The sequence below is a fragment of the Lycium barbarum genome, chromosome 10, assembly GCF_019175385.1.
Source record: "Lycium barbarum isolate Lr01 chromosome 10, ASM1917538v2, whole genome shotgun sequence".
Lineage (NCBI taxonomy): Eukaryota > Viridiplantae > Streptophyta > Magnoliopsida > Solanales > Solanaceae > Lycium > Lycium barbarum.
In genome coordinates, this window is record NC_083346.1 from 46,391,548 (window position 1) to 46,403,362 (window position 11,815).

The 11,815-nt window shown below is 34.7% G+C and overlaps 1 protein-coding gene across 2 annotated transcripts; it reads right to left on the bottom strand.

Annotated features, from left to right (window-relative positions):
• Positions 1-1,500: 1,500 nt before the first annotated feature.
• Positions 1,501-11,502, bottom strand: LOC132616006 (GDSL esterase/lipase At1g71250-like). Of its 2 annotated transcripts, XM_060330616.1 has the most exons (4): positions 11,227-11,502; positions 9,363-10,436; positions 8,474-8,729; positions 1,501-3,736 (listed from the first exon to the last, which is right to left on the bottom strand). In XM_060330616.1, the coding sequence occupies exons 2-4, from the start codon at positions 9,534-9,536 to the stop codon at positions 3,714-3,716; spliced, it is 453 nt and encodes a 150-aa protein (XP_060186599.1). In that variant the 5' UTR covers positions 9,537-10,436; positions 11,227-11,502; the 3' UTR covers positions 1,501-3,713. The 2 variants fall into 2 exon arrangements, with proteins under 2 accessions (XP_060186599.1, XP_060186598.1); XM_060330615.1 differs by lacking the exons at positions 8,474-8,729; positions 9,363-10,436; positions 11,227-11,502 and adding an exon at positions 4,591-5,456.
• Between the last annotated feature and the right edge of the window lie 313 nt (positions 11,503-11,815).

Sequence of the window (11,815 nt, forward strand, 5' to 3'; positions counted from 1 at the left end):
GAAATGTAGAAGAACATAGAAATGGGTCATTATTGAGTGAATAGTGACATAAATGAATGATAGTGGAATCGAACTATGAATTTTGAAGTGTTGTGAGTACTAATACGTTATAAATGATGTTTATATCATGAAACAAGCATTAAATGCATGAAAACACAAGGATGAGCTAGAAGTAGAAATAAGGGAAAATTGGAGGAAAATGGTGGATTTTACCAAATGCACATAAATGACGATTGTCGATCATGATATTGCGAATAATATTATGAATATTGGGAGTTGATATAGAACGTGAGAAAAGTAGTATGAGCGAAGGAAGCGTTGTCCGACTTCTCCTAGAATTAGCGACACGTTCTTATAGTCAGTTACTAATGTTGATACGAATTCTCTTATGAAGGTAACGACGTGATATCGACGGAGAACAAGTGAGCGATATCTTAGCTAAACGACCTAGGTATGTGAGGCTAGCCCTTCTTTCCAATGGCATGAATCTTTTAACTTGAATCCCTAGTCCTTTCATGAGTTCTTGCATTCTAAGAAGTTAAAAGCTTATGTCTATGAATGTCTATATGAGATAAGTTATGCGATATGATGACATTAGAATGATGATGATGTTATTCCTTGCCTACACTCACCTTATGTACTAGTCGTTTCAAGGTGAGACAGAATGTCCATGATGGTTCCATAATGTAATCGGGGGATCACGACCTTACGTCACGCCGATAGAGTAAAGTTGATCATGAGTCATATATACGCATTATGATAAGATAAGTATTTTATGATAAGCATATTACTATGAGCTTTACATTGAGCATGTCATGAGCATTTCACACCGGGCCTAGTTGTCCGGGCAGACACCGCTTCGGCGGGCGGCGATACGGATACACCACGACCTACGGGCGTGGGCAGACACCACTAGTGGGCGGCATGAGATGGTACCCCGGACGCGGGAGGCCTGGACGCGGGCTAATATTATTAATTATCACACCATTCCGACATGGACGGGCAGCTTGCATATGATGCATACATGTTATGATGATGAGTAAGACAGCATGCATTACTTCATGTATGATTATCAGTCAGATTCAGTTGTCTCATATTGATGTTATCCTCATATTACTGATGTTTCCTTTCATTATGTACGCCTCTCATACTCGGTACAATATTCGTACTGACGTCCTTTATTCGGACACTGTGTTCATGCCCATAGGTAGACAGGGAGGAGAGCTTGGCCCGGGTCCTCAGTAGCTGTCAGCTGTTAGATAGCACTCCATTGTTCGGAGGTGCTTATGGCTATCCTTTTGATGTACATTCATATATGCATATTTTGGGCATGACGGAGTCTTGTTCCGTCCATGTATTCATTATGTTAGTAAAGGCTCGTAGATACGTAGTGTGGGTTAGATGGTCTCACAAGAGGTTTTCATATGTATGTATACTATTTTGATGGCCGAGAGGCAAATGTATATAAAGTATTTATGTTTCGATTAAATATGATTTTCCTACAATTGGTATGTAAAATTGATAAAAGAGTATTAAATGAGCAAGATAAGTAGTAGAGTGAGCGGTGCTCGGTAACTAGCTCCGGCTACCCGTCGTGGCCCCTAGCTGGGTCGTGACATTAGGTCATACCTTTCTAATAAGAGTTGTCACGGTCCTTGAAGGACTATCAACGCTGTCAGGAATCTTGATCACTGCCAAATTGGTATCTTCCAATTTTTCTGAACGCGACCTCACTTTCCTCCAACAACGATCTTCATAACTGTTATCACTCTCGCCTCGAGATGATCTCTTGTTAGAAGCTTGACCAGCCTTACTCAGCAGAAATGAGCTTCTGCCACCTTGGTGGCCTTGATCATCCAAACATTCTGTTGGAGCTTTTATGAGTAACTGAGACCCCTTGCCTTTGCATTTCGGTCAATATGACCTCCGGAAGGAAAGAATCATCAGCCATTGGGGCTGCAATGGTGCATCCTTGATGTGTACCCTCTAAAAGCGCATTAGAGATTGGCCCAGCTGCATCCACCAAATATTGGAAGTAGTCATCAAGAAAATTTCCATGTGTTTTCGACCACCAAGTCCTGTAATCATCGGCAAAGAGTTTCTCCACATTAGGTGTAATAGGAGGGAAAGTCGCACAGGACATAGACCTGGATAACACACAAATCCGCCAAAATTGGAGTCCTTCAGCTAATGAGGCACTGCGATAATTATTGGCCAAAGCACCTGGGATTTTTTGATGAAATCCAAATTGACGACTGAATCGGTGTGGACTATATGGATCGATAATGACAGAGTTTCCATCCCTCAAGGAGAGATATCCAAAGCGGACGCTCATAAAATAATTTAGCTCCAGCTCTTGTGCATCATTATTATCAACGTAGCTGTAAGGCTCAGAATTATTTAACATAGTTGAAGTCCAAGCTACATTATCTCCTTGATGGATACGCTTCCTTGCATCCTTTTTTTTGAAGTACCGTGCGGCACCCTCTCCCGAATATGCCACCATCAGTGGATTAGACGGTCCATTTACAAGCGCAAAATGAGTCTTGAAATAATAAGCAATCCAACCATAAATATAATGGATTGGAAAACGGACTTTGATAAGATCAAGTCGCGACGAACGGGAAATATTATTAAGATTGCTATAAATACTTGCTAAAACCGGCACTGCAAGGCTAATCTTTCGTTTGGCTGCCATCATAGTCGCAATCTTAAAAGTCCCTGGACGAATGAAATTACCCTCTTCGGAAGGAAGCACGAAAGCACACAACCAACATGACAAAAAAGCTGCAAGATATGTTTCATCTCTCTTTGCAGGCCTCACTCTAAGTTTATGAAATACAGCTTCTTCCTCTCTTGACCATTAGGACGTCTCAGGTATAGCTCCAGTAGGGTTGTGTGTTGATTTAAAACGCGCAAATTTCTTCTCCCTCCTTGGCGGAGCAGGTTGGTACTTTAGAGCTCTTTTGTACCAAAATTGTATCCACTTGCTCAAAGAGACCCTCGGGTTATCGCTTCTGCCCTCTTGAAGATAATGAAAAGCGGTGAACAAGTACTCGCAAACTCGTGAAATATATCTCTGATTTTTCGCGTCAACTCCTGTGAGTTCCTTAGCTTCAGGTATAACCTCCTCATAGAAATGACCTCTAATCGACAAACCTCCAAGTGTATGTAAGTCCCACAAAGAAATAGATAGTTCCCCGACAGATGTAAGGAGTGTATTCGTCTTGGGGCACCAAGCCTCACAAAACGCTTACAATATATTTGAATTCCGATCATACGTGAAAAGCGAGGCATAAATGGCATCATAGATATCTGCTGCCCTTAAGACTTCTTGACTTCTACTGAGTGTATCCTCGGCCCACTCCCAATATCCTAGAATGTGACAATATTCACCTTCGAACACTATCGTCTCTCCCCAGCGTACTTCTCCTCGGACTATGCGACGACCCAAGCTTGGAAGCGCGCTTGCAATATTTGCATTGCGGTGGTTGGGTGCCTGAAGAGACCACATCTGGGAAGTTCGAGTTGAAGTAGATTTGCATTCTGAAGTCCAGTTTGACATATGAAGCGAGTTCCGAAGGGGTGGCCACGAACCTGCATACCATCCAGTTAAGGGAGTATGAACCACTAATTTCGTTTGCACTGCTGCACCACCATCATTACTCTCAATAATAAGATACTTAAGTTTGGATGAGGGGGAAGTGTAGCCTCTAAAATTCACCATCTTGTTGAGCTGCAAGGGCAAAAGAAGTCATCATCATCCAACCCAAAGATAAGGAAATGAATAATAGAGATCATCATAGATAAAATCATGGCCAAAATCTTAAGGCGCTGATAAAAGGAGATTCACCTTGTACTACGCCTTAAGACTGGTCTCTTCTAAGGATCACACTGATCATGCATTTGTTAAAAAATGTATACAAGAGATAGGGTGCGAGTCATATAAATATCGTGTAAAGCCGAGATAAGATTTTAATATGAAATCAATCTCTCAAAGGATTATCATAGAGCTATTTAAATTTATGGCTCTGCATATATGATGAATATGGCACAAGAAAAGGGAGATAAGTCGTTGGAAATAAAATAGACGCCAATTTTCTCTTTTGCTGATAAAAAAAAAAAAGTTACATTGAAGAGTTCAAATACAAGGCTACATAGTTATTTGTGTTGACATGACTCCCAAGATATACGAGGCCGTATCATTTTTTTTCCTATGGTTGCTATAAAAAGAATTTACAGAAGCCTAAATCAAGAAAAAAATATGGTTCATGCTGTGCTCAAAGTACTATCTCAGAAGGGAAAGAAATCATTTATGATAAACATGAAGAAGTGCCTGGTACTTGCTCAAAGTGCCATATAGAAAGAAAAATGATTAGCATGAAGAAAAATGGATGCTGGAAACTAAGTTTTACTACTTTCACTTAAGGGAAGGAGTAAATAGTATCAAGAAAATGATGTTGTACTTTCTGCTTAAAGTGAAATAGAGTAAACAAGTTTGGAATGAAGTTGGTAATAAAGCCAAGAATTCTCCGACATAAAGAGGTAAAACTAATAAATTATTTTGCTCTAAGAGGAGAAGGAACAAACCTTGAAGAAGAAGAGCTAAAGTTTGAAGATAACTGCGATAACAAAAATCTGCAAAAAGAAAATTGTGATGTGCTCTGAGTTGAGAAGGTTGGCTTCTTATATAGGTGTCCAAAAGAGCTTCTTAATCCGCTAGTCAGCTGCAAGTAACTGTCCCCCCAAAAAAATAGGATTTGGTATCCCTAAAATTTGGGATACGGGTGAAGCAACGGAAAAAAAAGAAGCAGCAGTATCTTATTGATGGACAAGGAGTCCAAGTGATGGAAGAGTTCTAAGGGAACTAAAAATCCTTTCTTTAAACGTGTATTTTGACAAAAAAAAAAAAAAAAAAAAAAAAAAAAAAAGGCACCCAATGTTTCAAATTACCAATCAGTTTTGCATAAGCTACATTCTTTGTTAGCAAGACCCAAGATTAAAGTAATTGGCCAGCAGTCCACTAAATCCGCTAGAAAAATAAATAAATAATTTTTTTTTTAAAAAAATGAAACAAAATAAACGTCTCAAGTCTCTAAACGTGTTTTTTATCTTTTATTGTACTTCAAGCCTAGTCTAAAAAAAAAAAAAAATCAAATACGACAAGTCTTGAAGTAGGGGCCATTTGTAGTCATTTAAAATTTTATTGCATTTAAATCAGTATATTAATTTGGACTATATTAAATTTAAGAAAGTAGTTCAAATAATGTGGCTAATATGGTTGGATTAATCATCTAATCTTAAAGATATTGGGCTAGTCCATTTGATTGGGCTCCAAATGATGAGTCCACTTTAATAGCCCAAAGTCCAAGCCCATCTTGAAATGCAAGCCCGCGCCACGTGTCAAATGAGGTGGCAATCCAAGTCAAATTAATGGGCCAATGAAATCATGCCAAGTGTACAGATGATATGCTCTGACCAATCAAATGACAAGGCTACACCTCCCTAAAAACTATAAATAGGGATCCTCATAACTAAAAAAAAAAAAGGGAATTAAGAACAAGAAGCAAGAAGCAAGAAGAGAGCTCGTGGATCAAAGTCTACATATTTCTCTACAAGCTACAAGTTCAAGCATCCAAGCCATCAAGTTCAAGCTCAAGCTCAAGTTCAAGTACAAGACTAAGAACGAAGGCAAGTATCAAGGCGTTCAAGATCAAATTACTTGTTCGTGGCAAATACCAAATCCAAATTCAAATACGAAGATTCAAGATCAAGCTGTTGAAGCCCTTGAATCTAAATCATATTCAAGTTTCAACATAGTTTACGTTATTGTTGGAGAATCAGAGGATTATATAGAGATTGTAACACTCAACATTCTTGAAATCAAATACTACAGTTTGTTACTCAATTTTCCTGTCTTGATTATTTATTTTTCTAAAGACACGGAAATTTGTTGGTTACACTCACCATCTCCAAACTCATGGGAAAAAAAAGTGGACCTCATATTATCAAAATCAGGCAATATATATATATAAAAAAACTGAACCCCATATTAAAAAAAAATATAATGTTAAAAAAAAGTGCTGACTTTGTATTCGTAGCAAACAGTAATATAATAAAGTTTTAGATACGGAGCACAAACTACAATGTTATATTAATCGTGTTTTGAACATAGTATATCTATATATATTATATGCATAAAAATAGTACAAACTAATAATGTCCAAAAAAAAAAAAAATGCACCCCATAAAGGATGGACCTCATACTAAACAACATCAAGCGATATAAAAAAAAAAAAGTGGAACCCGCCATCTCCAAACTCACGGTAAAAAAAAGTGGACCCCATATTAACAAAATCAAGCAATATCAAAAAAAAAAAAAAAAAGTGAACCTCATATTAAAAAAAAAAATAATGTCCAAAAAAAAAAGTGCACTCCATATTAAAAAATCAAACAATATTCATGTAATTTTCAAAGTATCTCATTAAGTCAATAATGATGGATTCATTGCCACGTGCGTATCAATCCATTAGTGGGAGCAAATGAAATTGCTTTTCTTCAAAAGGTTAAGTAGTCAAACCATACAATTTTTTTTTTTATATTAGCCTGAGATCTAATCTAGATATTAAACTGTTGTATTTGCTATTCCACCATGTCATTTATTTGTTATGTTTACTAAAATAAATATACTTAAAATATTTATATTATAAAATAAGATAGAATTTAATTACTTTTTTATTTTTATTCTTATTCTAATAAATGTGAAAAGAGATTAATGTCGGAAAAAAATATATATCAAATGGAGATCAAATAATGAATAAGGTAAACTAGTCAAATTATAATTCTAATCGACGTTTTCTTAAAAAACCATGCAAAAGACAACATGACAAGTAAAATGAGCTAAACCGAGAATATTTACCAAAAATTTAAAAATAGTATTTCTTCGTTTAAATAGAAAATCAATTTCTACTTTGTTTCGTTTTAAACATGTAAAATTAATTTAATAATTTGAATTAGAATTATCCAAATCAAAATTTGATAAAAAATAATAAGTATTTTACACATTTAAATTAATCGAATTAAAATTGAAAGTATCAACTGATGCTTAAATATTGCTATTGTTTTATCTCAAAGAGAGGAAAATAGTTTCTTTTTAAACAAGTCTTCTCTTTTAAAAAATATTAATAAATTTGTCGATTTTGTATTCGTAGCAAACATTAATATAATAAAATTTTAGATACGGAGCACAAACTACAATGTTATATTAATCGTGTTTTGAACATAATAAATATATATAATCACTATTCAAAGACAACTACATACACATAGATGCACTATAATCTAAAGTGTTGGGCCCATGCGCAGCACGGGCATAGGCCGTCTAGTTTCTATTACAAATGGCTTCGGCTTCGATCTATCTAGAGAGACGATTGAGAGATCATCGAAGGGAATTGGGCTATGACCGAGGACAAATGATTAACTCTACCTAGAAGGTTGGAGATCTCAAGATGTAGATTCAAAGAGATCAAACAAAGTTATTGATGACCGTTTCTTACTTTTGTTTTGACAATATTGACTATCCTCAATAACGTTTGTTTTGACAGTGTTGAATTGTCATCAATAAAGAAAGAATATTTGATCAAATGGTTTGATTGATAATATGTTTGGACCAAGTATTCTTTCTTTAGTTTTATTTTTGTGACTTTTCCCATAAAGTCACGTGGAACGTTCCGAATGTTTCATTAAGTAAAATTAGAATAGATATTTTTTCGAACAGTCTTGTTCCAAACAGGCACCATTAGCGAACAGTCACAGCTTGTTTCCGAATAGGCATCTTTGCACCATTTGAACTCCAAATCGCTCGCTATAAATTCAGGCTTAGCCTTAGTTTCAAGGACAGAAAATCTGCAAACATTCTCCCCTCATTTCTGCAATGTTTTCAAAACAAAAGTGTCTAGTGTGCTCTGCTCCCTTGTTTCGGGTTCGACAAAATTTTGTAATTCGAAGTGTCTTTATAACAAAAATAGTTTTTCCGTTTTATCATGGGAGAAATTAATTCAAATATCTTGGGCAACAGTGAGGAAATTACATTTCTTAAGGATACACCGTGAATTATGTGAGTTAGGAATTATTTATTTCGTTTTTGTTTCTTCCATATTTCCATTTAAAGTGCTTATGTTTTCTAGTTATAAAACAGATTATTACAATTGGATTTGAACACTGTATAATAACAAGAACATATAATTGCAATTAGCAAGGAAATGCACAAATTTGATAACTAACTTTACAGCTCTGAGAAAAGAATATAATTCCTCAAGTGAAACACTGAAAGACTTTCGTCAATAAATATATTTCTACATTTGTGCATGAGAGGAATAAATTTGATAAGATTTATGTATGAATTCCGCAAATTAGAATTAGATGGTGATAAATAAATTAATATAATGCTAAATCAGTAGGATGTTTTTCTTACCATAAGCAGAGGCATTGTTGAATATGTGGGTAAGTCCTCCAAAAGTATTAACGTAAACAAAGATGGAGTCATGGTTGTCTTTGTTAAGCTGATCAACAAGAGCCTTAAGTTGTGAATTAAACATCCCAATGATTTCATTCACAACAGAGACACACTTTCCTGGTGGAGCAATACCAGTTCCCAGTTGGCTAGGGATACAACCAAGTGGTCCAATACCCCCCAATAAGAACTTCCTTAGTCCTAATGCATGAAGTGCCTGCAAATAATCGACAATCTCAGTTATAAAAAATAATACAATAGGATTTAAAAAAGGCAGAATACCTAAGATTTCACTAAACTTGACGCATTTTATTTATATTCCTCTTAAACTATATTTGGTCCTAATTATCTTCTGTATTAGGCTTTTCTATAATCATTATTACCTCAAACAATAACTGGTCCTAATTCTCCCCTGTACTTGGCTTTTGATTTCAAATGACGTTTGACGCGTGAGAATGTAAAATAACAGTCTCATCATTATTAATCTGATATGTAAAAAAACTCTAAAATACCTTTTCCTTTATATTTAGCCATTCCAACGGCTATTTCCTTTCCTCCTTCCATATATCTTCTCTATTCCTCCATTAAAATACAACTCAATTTTTCCTTCTTTTACCATTTTTCTTATGAGGGGGTAACGACAATAGAAAAGTCAAGTATGGGAGGGGGGTAATTAGGATCAATTATTGTTTGAAGCGATTATGGAGAAGCCAAGTACCGGCCGGGGGGAGGGGGTGGTGATATAATTAGGATCAAGTATAGTTTAAGAGGTATCTAATAAAACGCGCTAAATTTAAAGGGTTCTTTAGGTATTTTGCCTTTAAAACAAAGAGATGTAAGTACGTATTACCAATATTTGCCTAGAGTAGTGCTTTATGAGGAGATCAGCATAATCTCTAGGCTTGTAAATCGAACTCGTTGAGTACAATGAAGGTTGCAAATAGCTGTTGATGTAGTCATTGTTGCCAACAGTCATTACAAACAACGAATTTGCAAGATAATGGCTTAACTCTTGCTCTTCCATCTACCCCTTTAATTTATTCAAGGTATCTTCAAAATTTTGAACTTGTTTATTCAAGCTAAACCTTTCTCTCTGGTCAAAAAACAACTAATGTTATAAGTTTAGCTATATAATTTTTTGTTCTAAGAATCTCCCACCATAAAAATTGTTAGAATAAATATTTTATAAATTTTTTACTTTAGAAGATATATTCTTATATATTAATTAACTGTTACAAGATGTGACCCTTCTCCTCATAAACTGATTTGAGGGGTCATTAACATAGTAGTCACTAGTCACAAACAAACGAAGATGGTGAAGTAAAATGTGACATGGCAATAGTAACACTGTTAGAATAGTCATATTTGAACAAAAAAATCAACTACAGTGTTGACTTCTCTGAATATATACTATTAAATGCATGATTAGTAATATATACCTCAACAAATAAATTATCAAGGGAACTTTTAGGAGAAAAAGTCACTACGACTTCTTTTTGAAGTCTCAAAGGTAAAGAATTGAGAGTTAGCTCACTTGGGCGAGTATCATCACATTTTATATATGTAAAATATTACTTATCCTATAATATATCATGTTATTTCAAAGTTCATTACAGCAGGTACCCGTCCATACGTATTTTGGATTAGTAACCTAGAAAATATAGTAATTAACCTATTGCAATTAGTTAAACTACGATTGTAGTATTTTCATTTTAGTGTATGTGGATATAATTCAAAATTTGTAAAAACATTATGAAATAAAGGTTCAGAAGATAAAGACTGATGACAAATTATACAAGACTTTGGCCTGTCTCGTCAAGAATCTCGGCTGCAGCTGAAGCATAATTTACTCCTTTGGAAATATCACAGCCCAAGGTGATAGTAGCTGTGTAAGCTGGAATAAGTGGAAGTCCTAGCAGATCACCTTCAAAAAATTAACAAGATTCTGAGGAAGCAAGCAGTTTTAATTACTACTATCTCCATTTCAATTTGTTTGTCTTAGTTTGATTCGGTATGAAGTTTAAGAAAATAAAAAAAAAATTGAATTTTGTTGTCTTAAACTAAAGATATGTGTAATGTACCAAAATGCCTTTTGAATCTTCTAGTTCTTGTATATGTCATGTAAGATATTGGGTGTAAAGATGTCGTACTAAATATAGAAAGTGACATTCTTTTTTAGACAGACTAAAATTAAAGTAAGACAAACGAATTAAAATGGAGGGAGTATAAATTAGTACCATAATCTCTGCTCTACATCAGCTGTAGAAACAAAAATGGAGTTTTAATCTTGCAGGTCATATTTCACATTACTAGTCTGTTTGGCCAAGCTTTTAGGAGGTCAAATATGCTTATTGAAAAAAAAAAAAGAAAAAAAAGAAGGTGTTTAGCCAAGCTTTTGGAGAAAATAAGTGTTTTTAGGGAGTAACAGAAGTTATTTTTCAGAAGCTAAAGAAGTAGTTTTTCTCCAAAAGTACTTTGTTGAAAAATATTTTTGAGAAAAATATACGTAGAAACACTTTTTAAAAGCTTGGTCAAACGCTAATTGCTGCTCAAAAGTGTTTTTCAAATTAATTAGTCAAACACAAACTGTTTCTCACCAAATTTCTTTTGAAAAACACTTTTAAAATAAATACTTCTCGAAATAAGTTAATTTTAAAAGTTTGGCCAAATATGCTACAAGTAACTGAGAAAAGCTATGAGAAGATCCAAATTACCCAAATAATCTATTATGGTTCTTCCATTGCAAAATCTCCCAGTGGGTCCTTGAAAATCAACTCCTTAAGGTACATAATTAGCCTTTGCCAAAGAGTTTGCCAGATAGTTATTGTTTCCAGGATCCATAAGTGAATCCCCAAAGACAAATAAAGCCGTGAACTGTGGCTCATCATCAGCAATGGCTTCTTCAAAAGAAAGAAAAACAAAGAGAGCTAAATTGCATAAGAAAAGAACCTTCCACACCATATGTGCTAGCTTCTATCATTCAATGAGTTTTGAACTTGCAATATGTTGCTTTTAAATAACATTAAAAGAAAGAGGTCATGAGAATGATAACAATCCATTGTTTCTAGTATCTTGCTTTTGGTTTAACGTATTTCCCCTCTTTCCTCCCTATATTCTTGCAAGTTTTCTGATTTCACTTTTATTTCAGTTATGTTTTGTTAGAAAAAATATTGCAGAATATGGGGAACGAGAACGATCCAGCTTTGATAAAGTAATCTCTATTTTAAAGGAATTTAAGCCCATTTTCATTCATGAATTTTATGACAAAATTTCTCCAGAATTTTACAAAGTGAATGAAATTCA